Genomic DNA, 19,200 nt, shown 5'->3' on the forward strand with positions numbered 1-19,200 from the left:
TTTATATTAACTCGCTTAAACGTTTATAATAATGACTTTGCAAGAAGAGGTGAGTGCTGAAATAAAACAAAAGTTTTCTACAGCTTTAACTGAAACATATTTTAATGGTATACAAAGCTATTTACTAATTCAAATTACATAATGTATACCGTATACTGATGCTTTAGTTTTCAAACGGCGTTGCATGGTAAACACAAGGCAATGACCGAACTGGCAGCTTGTGTCCGACCGTTAGCTTCGACGAAGTTCCTTGACCCCTCACACAAAGTGTCTTCTGAAACCTTATGAAAATATTTATCTTAAAAGAAACATATGAACATTACTTTCACATACGCATGAAACATCACGGATAGTGAGCAGTTACCATTTCCTCTTTAGAGAAAAATAGTTTACATTATGGCAATCGTTGCCCTGGCCAGGACGAGGGTGTACTGAGTGTCGGCTCAACCCTCCAGCCCTCAAGAAGCGGGTCAGTAGTGGAACAAGTGGTGTTGGGTGTGGTTAAGCGGACGAACTCTACAGAGTTAGATTTCTCCACATTCTGCGCAGTGAAGTGAAAATTCATATTAATTATCGAGAGTACTTTTCAAGGAATTCAGACAAAACGCTGGTAAGGAAATTATTTGGAAAATAGAAAATTCAGATCAAAGACACTTTAAAACAAAAAGGACAAAAATACTGTATCGTGTATCAGCCAAGATGACCATCCTCTCGTACTTCCGTTGTGTAAGTAAATTTTTACATTTAAGTACAGTAATATAGTCACAGGTAGTTTTTGCTAGTTTACTACTCCCCCCCCCCCCCTATTATCCGACGTCATGTAAAATATCTACCGATACTAAATAAAGTCACACCTTCGCAGTGGCCGCATCCACCAGTAGGGTAGTGGATATACAGTAATTGGTGAAGCACCAAGGGGTCTGCTGGAACTTTTCCAGGGGGAGGGGGCAAGTGGAAAGGCAAGGCCGCACAGTCGGGCTCGGTGGGCTCATATTTTAGTGGCTTATTTTTCCCTCCCTTCGTTTTTGTTATATTATACATCCCTTTCTTTTGTTGCTTATATATTTTGACACAAGCCTGATGGGGAACTGCCTCTCTTCCCCCCTAGCGGACCCCCTTGACCCCGCAATATTAGCATCACAATATTAGCACCACACAATGAGCACCACACAACATATAGTTTGGTTCCAACTCTACCCCACTGCGGACCGTAGCCACCGCGCAGTTGAGATATAATATTTCGTGTCGGTAGATATTTTGCCTGGCACCAGAACCATGCAAACTCTCCTTCCAAACCCCCTGCCCTGTCTAAACGTTGCTAGGTAGTTTTGGAACTATCGTGGCTGGCGGTGTTGCATTGATAATTATCGGCCTTCAATGGCTGTGGTCCGGCCTTATGGGGGGCAATCTGGCTGTGGCCCCGGCTTATAGGGGGAGGGGGCAATTACTGCCTCTAACTACGTGCTTGTGGCCTTGTAACTGTAGACGTTTTAATTTAACGTTATTCCGCACTTATTTGGCTGTGTGATTGTTAGCCGTTTTATCTTCATCTGTGTGAGACGTTACGGGCTATTTTTCAGTCAAACAATTTACAGAAATTATGTTAGTGCGCGTTAAAATAAGACCTTTTCTTCATGGGGCACCACGCCGTCGGGGTGGATGACCCTGACTGGATACGAGTTTACTGGGCGTAGGTAGGTATCAGTGACCAGCGCCTGCGAATCGTAAATGTACGAAATTTGTATGGCGTGCTTTTGTAACCACCCCTGGCAGTCTAATGCGGCAGGGCTTGTGTCCCCGGGTAACTCAAATAAAAACGTTTGGATGTAAGGAAAATTTTGATTCACGGAACTATCCTCCATATACCATTAAATACAGGATTATATTAGGTATTTTATATATTGATATTGATTTGGTTTATTTGACCAGAAATATAGATATATACAGAGGACAATTATAACAACAGCCTTCACCTCCCTTCACTGTATCCTCCACCTCCTTTCAGTGTATCCTTTACTTCACTGTGTCCTCCATCTCCCTCTACTGTATCCTTCACCTCCCTTCACTGTATTCTTCACCACCCTTCACTGTATTCTTCACCACCCTTCACTGTATACTTCACCTTCATTCGCTGTATCCTTCACTGTATCCTTCACCTCCCTTCAACAAGATTCCTAGAGTGATCCTGTATAATAATCCTGCCCCGTGTTGCTTGTGGTTAACTGGTGCAGAATAGTGTGGAGGAAACACAAATTAAATAATAAAGGAGAACACGCAGAGAATATGTAAACAATTGGGAGGATTCACAGGAAGGGGGCAATAAAGTTGACACAAACAGGAAGCAATAAAGAGAGAAGGCACAGGGAGGAAAAAGAGGAAATATCAAGTAGGACAGAGAGAGGAAGAAATTAATATTAAAGACACAAGGGAAAAGAGAGGATAAAGAAGACACACTCGAGAAAGGAAATAATGTAAGGAAACAGGGAAAAAGAGAATATAACAGTTTTAAGGAAATCATAAAAAGCACACACACACACACACACAAATGGGAAGAAAAATAAGTAGTCAATCAAAGGCAAGAGGGAAGAATGAAGACAAAGAACCAAGAGATAGAGACAGACAGACACCAAATACTACAACTTTGCATCGGTAGGTAGTAGGCAGCTATCAAACAGGGAGGTACTACCGCCTGTGAAGATATTGAAAGCATAATGTGTTGTCTAGTGATAGACTGCTTCCATATGGCATCACGAAAATTGTGACCAAGTCCCAGGTTACATACAATTGGGGGGTCTCAATTGTTTCTCTTAATATTGACAACACAACTGACATACCGTATATCGTTTCTCATTTTTTATCTTTTATCATTTTTATATTTCTTTATTATTATTATTATTACTATTACTATTACTATTACATTTTCGCCCCCCGGGCCCCGATGTGGGTCAGTGACCTGTGTCCGGGTGGGCTAATCCCGTAAAAGAAAAAAAAAGAAAGAAAAAACTCGGAATCGAGTATGACGATTACCCAGCTATGATACAAGTTATTGGGGATGTCTCTTAGAGACCGATACGGGACAAGGTCGGTCACATTCATTGGTTGGTTTGATATGCAACACACACTAACAAAAAATTGATTTTTTTCTCATGTAGATTTTTATGGCAATTCCAAAACTTTGATCCTTTTTTTTTTTTAGACATTCATCGAAAAAAATAAAGGCCCTTTAAAATTTTAATGTTCTACATCAAAATGTTAACCTAACCTACCTAACTGGAAAACATCGGTCAACTTAAAATCCAAAAATTCCCTGGATGACTGAAAAGATAATCCCATCAATTTAATTTATTTTGGAAAACCTTTTTCAATTTTGTTGGAATCATGGACATACAAAGCCAATATATCTACACTTGATTCTAGCGCTGTTAATGGCAAAGTGAATTATTACCACCACTCCAAATGATGCACAACAAGTGGTAGTTCTTTCTTGCAATACATTGAGTCACTAACGGAATTAAAAAAAAAAGACATAAATTTATGTCACTGAATTTATCTTATTAAGTAACAAATTGTGGTTAAACTGATACACAAATGAAACATGCTTGGAAACTTCCTGGCACTGTTTACCTGGCATATTTGGACTTATTAAAATATGAAATTTTGGCTACTAAGTATTCATACTAATGCATTATTTATTTTGGTAGTGTTGGACGTTTATTAATTGCATTCAATATGAAAATTAGGTCGATATTATTTCTGGTAAGGGACGTCATTCACCATCCCAGATGGAGCAGTTCTCGCCACTCTTCAAATAGACCACTTACGACTTTTTTAAGCTTAATTTGATTTCCATACATTCCTACACATAAATTATTTGGATTAGTTATCTTAAAAGCTCCCCTCTTATGATGGTTAGGAGAATTTGGAGGATATAAGCGGCGATGAGGCAAGTAGAGGCTGGTGCCTGCAATTCGGCACCTCAATTACCCTGAAAGATTGGAGCGCCTGAACTTGCCTAGCTTATACTACAGACGGGCAAAGGGTGACCTAATTGAGGTGTATAAGCATCTCAAAGAGCACTACTCAGTCGAGTGTCCTTACTTGGAGCTGGCGGACGCTCGTCCCCACAAGGGGTCGCAGCTCAAGATTGAAGAAGCCGCAAGTCCAGAAAACTGTGAGGGCGAACTTTTTCGGAGTGAGGGTTGTAAACTCTTGGAACAATCTACCAGAAAGTGTAGTGACGGCACCGAGTGTGAGCTCTTTCAAGACAAGACTTGACCAACACTGGAGCGGGTTTAGGTACATTCAGGAGCCGGTGCATGCCCAGTACTTGCCAACAGTGCGTAACAATTTATGTGCATCCAATTCTATTTCTTTTCTTTTGGTTTCAAAATATAGTTTCATCGTAGTGGTCATCGGGCGGGGGTGCGAGTACCATGGAAATCTCCCACGTTCCAATAAAAAATCGAAGATTTTTTTTTTTTTTTTAGCCGACCATGGGGGTACTACAGCATGGTGTTCACCGCGTATATTCTTGCAATTGGCCCTTAGCCCAGACACGTGTGAGAAGGGTGTTACCCAAACAACACTGCGCCCAGATTCACTAACGGGTTACAAACATCGTAGTGCTTAAAAGTTCATAAACTCCTGCGGTGGCGATTCACTAAAGACTTACGAAGTCCACAACTCCATTTAAAATGGCTGAGTTTCCTTCATAACTTAACACAGATGCCATACCTACTTCACTCCTGAGCAGATGCTTCAAGTATATAAGGGATTAATTCGTCCTCAGTTGGAATACTGGGCCCAGATTCACTAACTGGTTACGAACATCGTAAGTGCTTAAAACTTCATAAACTCCTGCGGTGGTGATTCACTAAAGACTTACGAAGTCCACAACTCCATTTAAAATGGCTGACTTTCCTTTGTAACTTGAGGTGACTTTTGAGACCTCGTAAGCTATTGTAAAGCGAAAATTAGGCCGTTGGTAAATTTTTACCTTCGGACACGAGTTCCTTGGGGTTGACCAATATGTTTTTCAGTGTATTTTGGTGTGTTTTAAACGAATCTGACCTTCATTTTTGGCGGAAATTGCTAGTCTTGCCCCCCAAACTATAATGGGGAAGAGCCTGGGAAATCGGGGTTTCCTTTTTTATAATACATTCACAGAGATAATCAAAGGTTAAAATGCATAATAGTGGTATCCTAAGCTACGTTTATATATCAACAGATTTATAGATATATTGAAGAAATGAATGTAAAAAAGTTTTTCTCTGCAAACGCATTTTTTAAAAAAGTCATTTAAATTTTCTAGAGAACTTAAGTGTTTGTCGTGTACGATGTGACTTTCTTGGGTTAGGTTAGGATAGGGTTATGTTATGTTATGTTAGGGTAAGATACATTTCATTAATTAGGGAGCGAAAAAACATCACTACTGAATGTATCGGATAAAGAAACATATGAATAATTCTTTTTCTAAGAAAAAATGCTCTACCACTTAATTTTTACCACCTAACCCCCCCCCCACCCTTTATTAGGTTTGATGAACTTAGACTGGGTTAGGTATTATTTAACTATGAAAATTTTAGCTGTAAATTACTTATCTATTTCCAAAGCTCCTATGTAGATTACTGTTGGCACACAGAAATGAGTCATGGATACTTCTTGGATTCTTGGCAGAATAGCTTGCTAAACTTGGTCCTAACCATACCAAGATACTTTGAGTTAGAGTGCCCTGAAAGGTATACAGTATTTTCATTTCATATGTGGCACACATACCAAGGGCCTTATTTCAGATTTTTACTATGAAGCTTTTAGTTTGCAGAGGAAGATGTAAATAAGCTACCTTTGAAACATTTCACATAAAAACTACTAGGAAATAAAGGGACAATGAACTAAAGTGAAGTTTAACACTTTCATTGTTTTAATATGTAGGCATACAGGAAAATACACTGTTGTAATAAAAATGCCAAATCCACCGAACATTGCCTGTTAAAGTACCTGTAAAGAGAGAGAGAGAGAGTGAAGCAACGTTGCGGCAAAGAGAAAGGGAAGAAAGGTTGTCAACTAAAGGAGGGGAGTTAAAAAGACGAAATGCCTTTGATTCCACCCAATCTTAACAGTTGGACAGAAGAAGAACCACCCTAGATATGAGAGCAGTACTCCAAGTTAGGACAAATGAATCCCTCAGGAGTGAAGTAGCTATGGCATCTGTACAGCATTCCCAGCTTTCGGGAGGCAGCTTTAGCGATGCTGATGTGTGGCTTCCATGACATATTAGAGGAAATGGTAAGGCCTAGCATATCTATTTTGGAATTTGGCAGAATGATACCGTCCTGAAATGTGATTGGTGGGAGATCATCTAATTCGGAAAGTGTAATTGGTAAATACCGAGTTTTATTGCTATTGAATATAACCAAGTTTCTACGTCCTCATTTGGAGATGCTGCACAGATCCTCATTGATAGATGTAATGATATCGGCTCTAGAAACAGATCTAGTTTGAGAGTTAGGGGGAAGGGAAAAATGTGAAGAATAGTGAAGAGTAGAATCATCAGCGTAAGAATGGGTGCAATTAGTTGTATTGAAGTAAATCATTGATAAAAAGAAGGAAGAGTGTAGATGGAAGAACAGAACCCTGTGGGACACCACTATTGGTAGAGAAAGAGCCAGAGATCGATCCTCGACAACAATTGCCATGGATCAGTTCTCAAGGAAGCTAGAGATTAGAGAACAAAGTGGGGGAGCGAAACCATAAGAGGGAAGTTTAGAAAGCAAAGACTTGTGCCATACCTTTGGAGATGTCAAGGGCCACGACGAAAGTTTCCCCATAATCCCTAAGAGAGGATGACCAAAGATGGGTGTAGTAGGAGAGCAGATCACCAGTAGATCTTGCCTGGCAAAAGCCATACTGGTGATCCAACAAGAGAGAATGGCGTTCTAGGTGACGGAGAAAATGGGAGTTCAAGATAGTTTTGAAAATCTTAGAGGGATGAAGTTAGGGCAATGGGGTGATAGTTAGAGGGATTAGAATGGTCACCCTTTTTCGGGATGGGCTGAACCAAGGCATGCTTCCAAGAAGAAGGAGAAGTTTGGGTTTTGAGGCAAAGGCGAAAGAGGTGAGCAAGCACAGGGGCCAGAACTTTAGCACACTCCCTTAGAAAACGAGGGGGTATTCCGTCCGGTCCATGCGCCTTACTCACATCCAACCTGGATAACTCTACCAGTGGAGATTATAGGAAAGTGAATAGATTCAGTAGGAGGGATGGAGTTGGAATCATCTAAGGTGGAGTTAGAGGAGAATAAGGTGCCCAAGAGATTGGCGTTGTCGGGGGGGGATAGTTGGCTATAGGGTTATCAGGTCGGAAGATGGAGTGCAGAAGTTATTGTAGATGTTTTTGGTTAAGGACCAGAAGGATTTACTAGAGGAAGAGTTTGAAGCTTTCAACATCACTCACAATGGGTCTTAATGTTTTGTCTGTAAGTAGACATATCTAACTTAATGTAACACGTATGCATTCATTCATGCTTTTAAATCTTATAACATATGAGATATTAAGATTCAGTACTACTTGAGAGAAAACGGAGGTCTCAGGTGTACTAAAGCGGTGAGAAAATGGACGCCTCGGATGGATGACTCGATAATGAAGTTATAGCTACTGTTTTATGGGCTATTGGGTGTAATATGAATCGTCTGATTTTACGTTAACTAACATGTACGACTGCGGTCAGTAGAGTAAACTCTTCTTATTTGGGGGGGTTAGGTTCCAAGGTATGGCGTGAATAGGCAAAACCGCGAATAGCAATGTATACTACCTTAGTGCACTACTGTATACCTATACCAAACAACCGACCAGCTGCGGCAGCACTCGTCCCATTTTAACTTGTCTAATAATTCAACTTTCTTTGTCAAGGTCATCACTGACTTCTGCCTTTTACATTTCAATCCACTAGCATTACTAGCACTGACACTAGGCAGTCTTTTAGGTGCCATTTCACACAGAAACACTCAAGTTTTGAGAGTACCGCGAATGGCAAGGGTCTACTGTACAGTACGACCTAGGTGCATCCTCTTACACTTAAAGACATTGAATCTTAGCAACCATATCTTCGACCACTCTTGAAACTGACAGATGTTCTGAAGCTCTTCACTCTGTTTGGTTCTTAATTTCCCTGAATAACTCTCTTACTTGGCACCCGGGCTAATAAAAGTATCTGCCATGCTTCATCTGATGACAGATAAAAAACTTTTATGAACATTGATTTTTTTCTTTTCCAGGTCCGGAAGAGAGGACGGACGATGGTGCCCTTTGTGATGCTGTTCTATGTAGCTGTTATCCTAATGTTTGTTCAGTACAACTTTTATGAGGTTTGGAACACATCCGTGGCATCACCAATTAGAGGTATGAATTGAATGTTCAACAGTCTTCAGCAAAGTGAACTGAAGGCTGTTGTTTTTGTATACGCAATATGTAGCTTCAAATTAATGTCTGTATTAAATTGACTGATGTGATAACCTGTGAATTAATATCGTAGAATCATAGATCATAAGAAACACGAAGGTGAGCAAGTAATGAAAACAATGTACTTTATGTGCATTTAGTAAGGTTTCATTCTTTTACTTTACTTTTGTCCTCTTCAACACTGATCAGCTCGTTAGCCGCTTGGGCGATCGGTCGCGTCTCTGTCACGCACTGTTGGCAAGTACTAGGCATGTACTGGCTCTCTGTTATGCACTGTTGGCAGGTACTGGGCATGCACCGGCTCCTGAATGTACCTGAACCCGCTCCAGTGTTGGTCAAGTCTGGTCTTGAAAGAACTCGCACTCTGTGCTGTCGCAACACTTTCTGGTGGATTGTTCCAAGAGTTCACAATTCTCACTCCGAAAAAGTTTACCATCACAGTTTTCTGGACTTGTGGCTTCTTCAGTCTTGAGCTGTGACCCCTTGTGGGACGAGCATCCGCCAGCTCCAAGTAAGGACACTCGACTGAGTAGTGCCCCTTGAGATGCTTGTACACCTCAATTAGGTTGCCCCTTGCCCGTCTGTAGTATAAGCTAGGCAAGTTCAGGCGCTCCAATCTCTCAGGGTAATTGAGGTGCCGAAGTATAGGCACCAGTCTGGTGGCCCTCCTTTGAACATTTTCAACCAACTGACAGTCCTTAACATATCTCGGGAACCAGACGGGGTGACAGTACTCCAGATGGGGAAGCACTTCACTCTTGAAGATCGTTACGAGGGATGGGCCGTCTAGATATCTGAACGACCTTCTTAAAAGACCCAATAATTTATTTGCCTGATTTACCTTCTCGCAATGGCCCGAGAACTTCAACTCTTTGTCAACAAACACACCTAGGTCCTTCTCACATTCAGTCTCAAATAGTGCAGTTTCTTCATCCCGTTGGGACATATGATATGCCTCCTTACCATTGGTGCGCCCCATGTGCATCCTCTGACACTTCGTGATATTGAATCTCAGCAGCCATTTCTTCGCCCATTCTTGGAGCTCACAGAGATCCTTCTGCAGCTCTTCACAGTCCTCTTGGTTCTTGATTCCCGGAATAACTTGGCGTCATCGGCAAACATTTGTATGGATGAGTATACAACGTCAGGCATGTCATTTATGAAACAAACAAACAACCAACAGCGGGCCCAATACACTGCCCTGTGGTACCCCGCTTGTGACAGGTACAAATGATGATTTTGTGCCATTAATCACCACACACTGCTTGCGGTCATGTAGAAAGTGTTCTATCCACGCTAGGACATTTCCCCGAATTCCGTACCCTTCAAGTTTGATTTTCAACCTTCCGTGGGGGTACACTGTCGAAAGCCTTGGCAAAATCTGGGTATATATTGTCGATATTACCACCTCATTCCAGAATATGGGTCCAAATATCCAATACCTTGAGCAATTGTGTTAAGCAGGAGCGGCCCGGCATAAAACCGCGTTGGCAATCCTTTACAAGGTTGTTTTGCAGTAGATGTTCCATCGCGGCATCTCTGATAATACTCTCAAGTACTTTACATATTATGCTGGTCAGGCTTACTGGTCTATAGTTGTTTGCTGATACTATACTGTATATGAATTTGAGGGTGAAACAACCAACATGGTTTTAGCTTTGGAGAACAGCAGCAGCTTGTTATCAGATTTTTCATATCCTGCTAGTATTAGTCAATTTCTTATCAAATTTCAGTTCAAGCCAGGCCCAGAATGCATTTTGCCTGTCTTATTTCTTCATTTCTCGCTTACCTGTCATTTGTAGATGAATCTGTCAGTGCGATGCATTCATTTGTTAATGCGGCTATCCTTAGTCAATTAAACTAAATATCTGTTACAGGTATTAATTATTATTATTACCTGTACTACCTACAGGCATCTTGTTGGATTTAAGTGGGTATCTCTTATGGTATTCATGCAGTATTAAAACAGTTTTATCAAGTACTGTACTGTATTATTAATTCATTATCAAAATTATAAATACTGTACTGTAGTAACTTTCCACTGGTGTGTGTTGATTTGGTATAAGTTCTGTACTTTGGGTTCAGAATATTGTGGGCATGTCTATAAACCTTTTTAAACTTTCTCTTAATGGGGTAATTAGGTACAGTATCAGAATAATTTTTTGAGTAGATATGGTCAGGTCAGTTTTTGTTACCTAAGCTTATCTCTTTAGGTTAGGTAGTAACCAATGGTTAGGTCACGAAATGCAGCCTAATAATACCGTAATAAGCTTTAATGTAATAAAGTCTTCAGTTTTATTAAGTACTGTATGTACTGTATTAGTAATAGATTACTACACTCCTAAAGTGGTATGTAATTCGGTTATCTTTACCTTTCACTGTACACAGCTGGCTATGTAGTTTGAATTAAGGCAAAAATACTTTATTGCATCAGTGCATAAATTCATTTGCAGCCCAAGATGGAAGGAGTCATTAGATTGTGACAATGAAAGACATTGGAGGCCTATTAGAAACAAGTGCTTCCAGCAAGTGCTCAGGGCATTAAATGGAAAGCTACCTCGTGGACTAGGAACCTTTTGACACAAGCTCTATGGTTGCCCTTCACAACTTTGCAGACATGGACATCTTTTCAAAGCTACACATTCGTTAATTTGAGACAGCAATGGAGGATAATCATGTTTATAAACTTGTGAGAATGGCATCTTATTATAGCACGGTCGAGCTTTTTCATTTTGGAAAACGGAAAACAAAAGTAGCCATCGGAGAGAAAATTGGGAATGGATGTCTTAGCTTATTTTGTTCAAGCACAGTCGGTCTTCTTGTTTAAAAAAAATATGACTGTAAATGTGTTGACATAATGCTCTAACAACACCTAGGTATCTTTACATGCCTAAAAAATTACTCTTGCACAGGTAGCAGGCAGCTACCAAACAGGGAGGTACTACCGCCTGGGAAGATATTGGAAGCATAATGTGTTGTCTAATGGTAGACCCTGCTACCATATGACATCATGAAAATTGTGACCAAATCCCTGATTGCTGAACTGACTTTCCGCCCCAAATACAGTACACACAATTGCAGTCTCAATCGTTTCTCTTACAATCCCCACAACACAACATATATACTGTACAGGTATATCGTTTCTCACTTATTATTTTATTATTTTTTTTATTTCTTTATGGTTCTTTATTATCATTATTTTTATTTTTAATATTTTATTATTGTATTTTATTTTTTTATTATAAATTTTATTTACTATGGATTATTATTATTATTATTATTATTATTATTATTATTATTATTATTATTATTATTATTATTATTATTATTATTATTATTATTATTATTATTACCCTCAGGCCGCGATGTGGGTCACTGACCTGTGCCAGGGTGGGGTAAAAAAAAAATCTACTTCGGTTATAGGTTGATATTTTCACAATTTCTAATAGGTGGCAGTATTTACAGCACTACTGTACTGTACTTCTCACTCTTATTTCACATTGTTCTTGATATGTGTACCCAAAGGGAGCATATCCAAGCATTTTGCAGGTCTACAATCAGTCGAATAGCGTGCACTGGTGGCTGTACTCTGTAGACCATAGATTCTAAAGAAAGGTGAGAGAACTTTAGCATTTACAAGGGATAGTAAACAAAATTTCTGGGAAATCCAATATTGCTACCGGTGTGTTTCCAGCGGCTTAACTGCATATTCTGTATATGGGATGCTTAGCACTACTGAGCCACCCACCCAGTTAAAATTCAGATTAGTGCTCCATTCTGATGTCATCCCATTCACTATAGCTTTTTGTTTTGTTACTGAGAAATGAGGTTATCCATTCAACATATTTGTTACTCGTGCTGTAGCTTTTTAGCTTCTTAAGCAGCATTTTGGGAGGTACCCTATCAAATGCTTTAATGAGGTCACAGAACATCTGCTATGAAACAACTTATAAAGGAATGCCAAGATGATTTTATGCTGGGACACTCCTGCTTGATGTAATGACTCAAGGTGCTTGATGTGTGAACACAGGCACTGGATCGTGGTGGCAAAATCGATAATATAGGGTAAAGATGGAGCAGATGGCTAAACACCAGGAGTAGTGGTTTGATTTTGTTAATTTTTTCCACAAGTTCTTTGGATGGAAGAACGTAATTAAAATATGACTGCACAGAACCTCACCTAACCAAAGAAACCTACCTAACTTCCTAGGCAGGGGCTTTGCCCTCTCCTCTCCCCCCCCCCCCACCCTCCCAGCATATTAAACAAAAAAACTTATTTTGATATCTGGGACCAATGAAATCGACTGTCTTCAAGCAGAATGGTGTAATTTTTTTTTTTTTTTGTGGGCGTGAGAGTCTGCTCGGACTGAGCGGCTTGGTTGTTGCACTGAAACGGCACATGACAACTGTTATGTACGTGCAGACATGGCAGTTTTTTGGCAGGATATTTTTAGTAATGATTAATTTTTTGCTCACAAAGCACATAGAGATATCATTTTAGTGTAGTATGATCAAATTTTCACTGCTTTACCCTTCAATACCCCCTCATCCTTCATGCCCTGCCCACTACAGGTGATTTATGATCATCGATACAGAATTAAAAAAAACCTGTAATTAAAATATCATTGCTGTATCATTTTTATTACCTACTATTATCCTTAGAACATCTGTGGAAAATTAACACATCAAACAACTTCTTTGGGTGTTAGCCATCTGCACCACTATGATCATATTTAGACTTTGCCAAGGCTTTTGACAGCATAGCACATGACAGACTGAAATTTAACTAAAAGGGTATGATATTTGGGACGGCATCCTAGCGTAGATCAAAGACTCTCCACTACCGTAAGCAGTGTGTGGTGATTAATGGAACAAATTGTCTTGTGTACCTGTGACAAGTAGGGTACCACAAGGCAGATTATTTGATTGTATTTTCAGGAAAAATTGAATGGAATTTAAAAAAATTTCACTGATGCTTTCCTTCTTTAACTACCCCGGGAGGCACCATAGCTCATCTGGCCTTGGTTACACGTTTCTTTTTAACTATACTGTACAGGATTTGTTATTTGTAATTTTGTAAATTTCTTATGTTAATACAGTAGTGGCACATCTTTTGCTAATATTTGGCACTTCACCAGGAGGTTCTCTAGTAAACCTTAAATTATAACATCAACCTTTTGCTTATCATTTTTTTTGTATTTAGTCCGCTCTTCGTTGAAATACTGTATAAAGTTATTGAGTTTGCCTTCACACATTCTGAGCAATGTTTCTTTCTTTTAACTTTCTTTTAATTTCACTTCGTCTCTTCTGATTTGATTTCTTGTCCATCTGCATTCTCTTTTTACCTCTTGGTATTCTTAGCCACCATAATTCTCTAGGATTCATTCCTTTTAATCTTCCCCATAATCTTTGTTTTCTCTATTTTTAACCAAAGCTTTCTATTTGAATCATTGGCAGGTTGCAGTATTCTTCTATAACATGTCCCTCATTTTAAAATTCTCTCCTAGGTACACATGCATCAAATACTGAATCTCATTAAAATTTATTTTAAATTTACAGTACGTTACTGTACACCTCCACTACATTTCTCCTCAATATCAGCATTGCAATAGCTTATCGTAGTTAATACTTAAACCTTTGCCTCAGTGCAACAAAATTTGCCTTTTCGTACTGCGTGGCAGTGAGAAGTGGTATCACCCTCAGTGTCAAGACCTGACTGAATTACTCAGAATAGGCAAACTGTACTACAAGCTTTGTCAATAAATTTGTTAAACTAAAAAAAAAATCGTACTTACACAGTACTGTAGCTATACTATTTTCTTTCATTTTTCCTGTACCTTTGTCATCATCAAAACTTATACACACACATGATCACTCCTTCCAATGAAACTTGTAGTTTGTAACTCTGTGATGCTTTCCTTTGACGACCTGTGGTGTAATAGTCAGCATGCTGGCCTCGCGAGTAGGTCTGGGCTCAATCCCCGGGCAGGGTGAAACTTTGGGTAAGTTTCTTTACGCCATTTGTCTCTGTCTACCCAGCAGTAATTGGGAACCTGGATGTTAATTGATTTGTGGATCGTGTTCTGGGGTAATGGCTTGCCAGTGCAGTTGGCGAGTTGTCCGGTCTTCTCAGACACTGGGTCATGCAGTTCGTTAACTCAGGGTGTAGTTGTTGTGTTGGCGACAGCTTCTACACCTTAAACAAATTTACGCCTCGGTGGCCCGAGGGTCGGCCATCCTCGAACACGAGGGAACACCAACATCTGCCATTCTTGTGTAATTTATATTGATGCATGGAAGAATGAAATCCCCACGTCAAATCTTGTATTTCATATTTGTCTCATTTTTCCTGTATTAAATCCATTTCAATGTCAAAAGTACCTTTCATCTCAACACAAACATCATATTAACTGTGCCCCAACTACTGTACACAAAATAAAACGATTATTGAATTTTTTGACAATACGCTCCCCCATCTGCACTGAGGGGATTCTTGTCAATTCACATTTGTGTGCTTTATTCAATCAGCATTCTGTTATATCAGAACTTTTTTGGCTTCAACTCCTGTAGTGCTATAGTATTACATGAGGGCACATGGCCATCTCATCCATTCTGGCTTGGTTACTGAAGAATGAAGAGTGCACTTGCCTCCACTATCCTCCCCTTGTATATAGCCCATGTATGTCCATCCCTGTTCCTCATCGACTCTCTTTTCTGCTTCAAAGACTTCAGGAGTTTTTTTGTGCTGTTCCCTCTACATTACCGTTCAATCAGGGTTTATGATTATACCCCGAAATGCATTGCTCTTTGCTATTTTTTTTTTTTTTTGCATGCCGAATAACTTCCCATTTCTTACCCTCAATCACTAGTGTGATCCTGAGGGGGGCCGGGGCGGAGCTTGTTCTGCCTTTGTCCTAGCTTCCTCACGTCCTGAGTAGGTGCTGATAATTTCAGTCTCATCACAAATATTCTGAAATTTCAACTTATCGTGTGTTTTCCTAGTTTCAGCTTCCTCCAACTGACTCTCAGGGACTCCAAACTCTTATTGTGTTGTTCCTGCGCAAAGTCCGTAGCCGCCGGAGGACCTGTTCAGTTCCTGCATTACTCTGTCACCTTCTGTGACTCTGTTGCAACCTGAGCGGTAGCGTTCACAAAACATGTACAGTAGTTACACTGATTCTTTAAATAAGTGCTACTTTTTGGTTTTGGTTTCACAATTAATAAAAAAAAAAGTTCCCATACATAATTAATTCACAGAAAAAAAGTAGAATATAATTTGTTACAGGCGGTCTAAAATTCAGTCGCAAAGAAATGGCAATCTGTTATCATACAAATAGAATCTGACACACTCTTCATATCAAGTATGGGGATACCTACATCATGACATAATTGTGAAAAGACGAAAATCAAATGGGGTTACAGACAAATGAACTATTTGGCATAAAATAAAATGGAGTTCATACCTAAACACAATAATTCCTCACAAACTACACACGCTCTGAGATATTACAGATACAACATACCATACAATAAATCATGTTACATATCATAGAATACACCCTAATATGTATAGATAAAATGCACAACCAAATACACTCAATTATAGTACACAAATTGCAATGTTCACAGACACCAGGAAAGTTTCTCTTAAGCGATTTGTCAAATGCTTACAGGACACCCTGAGATTTAACATAGATTTCTCAAGCTAGGATATAGATGACCGGACCCCATGGAGCCAGAGGAATGATTTGTTTGACTTTATTACGAAGAGTCATGTCACACTCGCGAGACGCAGCAACATCGAGGAGCCCGAGTGAATGGGAATATTCCCAGGAATCCAATGTAAAACGAAACGGTCCTTATGGGAACCAAACCAAACCAAGGAGTGTCTGTTATTATGGCATTAACCATTTAGCGATATCGGCGCCATGTTTCCATTCCTGGTCCTACTGAAAAGCCATGAACACAACACCAAAACTTGAGCACACACAATTGGTATCTTTACTCACTACAGTAACAGATACCCATCAGATGGTTGCATACTTATGCCAATCCATCGTCCAATCTCTTATGTCTTTACTGCAACTTGACAACCCCTCTACAAAATACTCTCGGAAAAAAAATCACAATTCTCCAAAAACAAAAGTATCATAAAATTCACAATCGCCTACATACTCACTTGTGTCAAACACTCTCATTGCAACACACACAACAACTCACATGGACAAACAGCATACTCACTTTCCACAACTTATTGATGCAAGACAACACATTCTCTCACTTTTTTCTTAAAATCACACCTTCAAATTACCAAAAGCCAAATACACAAGAAGATCATGCACTTCACCATTGCACATCAACAACAACCAATAAAGTTCAGTTTAAAGCGCATTACTTTTTAAAGATCCATTCTAACAACTGGTTTTCTCCTCCTCGCGGGAAATCTGGGAGCGGGAGCAGCTACTGTATTCTCATCATCCCTTATATTATCTCTCTCATCAGGCTCTGATTCTGAGGAAGAATCATTAGGGGGGAACTTGTAGGTGATTTACATGGACAAACATATCCCTATTTATACATCTTTTCACCTTTTCGGCAGCTCGTTGATTACCTCGGTCTCATCTGAAAGGTTGGTTAAATCATACGCTGCACCATTGCATATGATATCAGTTACTATATACGGGGCCTTCCATTTAGCATTTAATTTTCTACCCAAACAGTTTCCCCTCGTTGTACTGCTGGATTGGCTATCCCGATTTGCTATGTTCCGGAATTCTCTCGACATTTATTCAGAAGTCTCTGTAATTAACCTGTGAGCTTCTCTCAACCCTTCGGTACTCTCATTTTTTATTATTGGTAACTCAATGCCCACTTGTCTCTGTGTGTGTCTGGAAAGGAACGGAAAATGAGGTTGTACCCCCGGTGGTGGTATGCACAGCGGTATTTAAAGCATACTGGGTAGCACCCAAGAATCTCGGCCAACATCGAGGATTATTATTTCGCACATGATCGATAGAATGTTCTTAAAGGTTCGGTGCATTCTCTCAGTGATACTGTTACCTCTGGGGTGGTAAGGCAAGATAAAATACATCTTGATGTTAGTTACTCGACAGAGTTCCCTGAACTGTGTGGCAGTAAATTCCCCTCCATTATCAGCAATCACTACTTTAGGACGACCGAAAACATTAATGAATTTCTCAAAATTCACGGGTAACTTCTCGAGTTGTCTTGGTGCGCAGAGGATAGAAATTAACGAACCATGAATAATGATTGATAACGGTTAACACATAGTGGTAATCGTTGATCCCAGCATGCATGTCTGTCCAGTCTACCGAAACTCGTTCTAGTGGTTTTGTCACTATCAATAACTCTTGCCAACGTTGAGCGAGTCCTTTAGTCCCTTTGAATCTTTGACACACCTCACATGATGATACATAATCAACACAATCTTTACGGTAGTTAGGCCAATAAAACAGACTTTCTACTCGGGTTATGGTGTTCCATCGTCCTAAATGACCTGACTTGGCATTGTCATGCTCTAACTCTAATGCTGCTTTACGTAAATGTTGAGGTATTACTAAACAATACAGCAATGCTTTATCAAGCTGTTCTTTTACTAGATACAATACCCTATTTACTACTACAAAGTTATCAATGGTGGCCTTTGGGTACCTACTGTATGTTGTAGAAGTCTACCGCCTTCTAAATACTGGGAACTTGGCTTATACATCGTAGAAAAACAAGTCTCAATAAGTTTACCTGTGTAACATAACTGAAATGTGTTCTGGTGTCTCGGCTCATCTTTTAAAACAGATTTAAGCTGGAAATAAATTAAAAATGTTACATGAGGTACAAATGATTTTTGCTCTTAATACCTTAAGCAAACTGTTACTACTATTACAGATGGTCATGGCCAAGATGCAAGAGAGATTGTGTTCTTCATTTCAGTATGTAAAGGTAAGTTGGTCACTATCATCATACCTTATCATCAGCAAGTATAACTGTCCCCCCCCCCCACAGTAAAATACTATACTGTATGAATATGTGAAAATAATATACATTATTTTTGTTTTATATGTTTGCTGTACGGTGATATTAATGGTGTTTGCTGAATTAAAGCATTTGTTAAAATCATTGCCAAAGACTTTTTACAGCAGTGTTTGGCTCCCATACAGTCGGTGTGTGATTGTGAGTATAGTGGTTTATAAGAATGTAAAGCCGAATTAGTGTAAATATGTGCATGAATGGAAGTACAATTCAGTATTGGTATATGGGTGTGAGGGCATTCTGTGAGTTTGATCACGACCTTGTGTGTTAGCAAGGGCGTCGATTGCTTTTGAAAGGTAGGGGGACATTGCATGTCCAAACCATTGACCCCATATGTCGGTGTGGACTTAGCAGGGAATATTTATGAAAAACTCTTTGAAGTGTATTTAAACATTTGCATATTGTTTCCCCCTACTAAGGAGAACTTTCCAAACACTGAAAAGCCGTTTTTTCTTCTAAAAACCAGTTTTTGTGATAGTCCACAATGCGGTCTAACTTTATACCTAGGTAGGTAAATGCCTAGCATTAACTTGCCAGGCCAACATACAGGCAATTAAAACATCTAATAATTACTTAAATACGTAATATTAGGACACATCGCTACCTGGCATTTAATTGCAATTCTCAAAACCACCTCCCGCACCCTCCATCACATGCATTGCTACCGTCATCTCTTGCCCTAGAGCGAGCAGTAA

At 39.6% G+C, this 19,200-nt stretch overlaps 1 protein-coding gene across 1 annotated transcript in view; it reads left to right on the forward strand.

The window, feature by feature from the left end:
• Window positions 1–423: 423 nt before the first annotated feature.
• LOC121858332 (glucoside xylosyltransferase 1-like) overlaps window positions 424–19,200 on the forward strand; it is a 38,607-nt gene continuing 19,830 nt past the window's right edge. Inside the window, exons 1-3 of the mRNA XM_042354718.1 lie at window positions 424–726; window positions 8,275–8,398; window positions 18,362–18,415. Coding sequence (XP_042210652.1) covers window positions 700–726; window positions 8,275–8,398; window positions 18,362–18,415 — 205 coding nt within the window. The 5' untranslated portion in view covers window positions 424–699. The remainder of the gene's footprint in view (window positions 727–8,274; window positions 8,399–18,361; window positions 18,416–19,200) is intronic.

Source organism: Homarus americanus, unplaced genomic scaffold (assembly GCF_018991925.1).
Source record: "Homarus americanus isolate GMGI-L3 unplaced genomic scaffold, GMGI_Hamer_2.0 scaffold57980, whole genome shotgun sequence".
NCBI lineage: Eukaryota > Metazoa > Arthropoda > Malacostraca > Decapoda > Nephropidae > Homarus > Homarus americanus.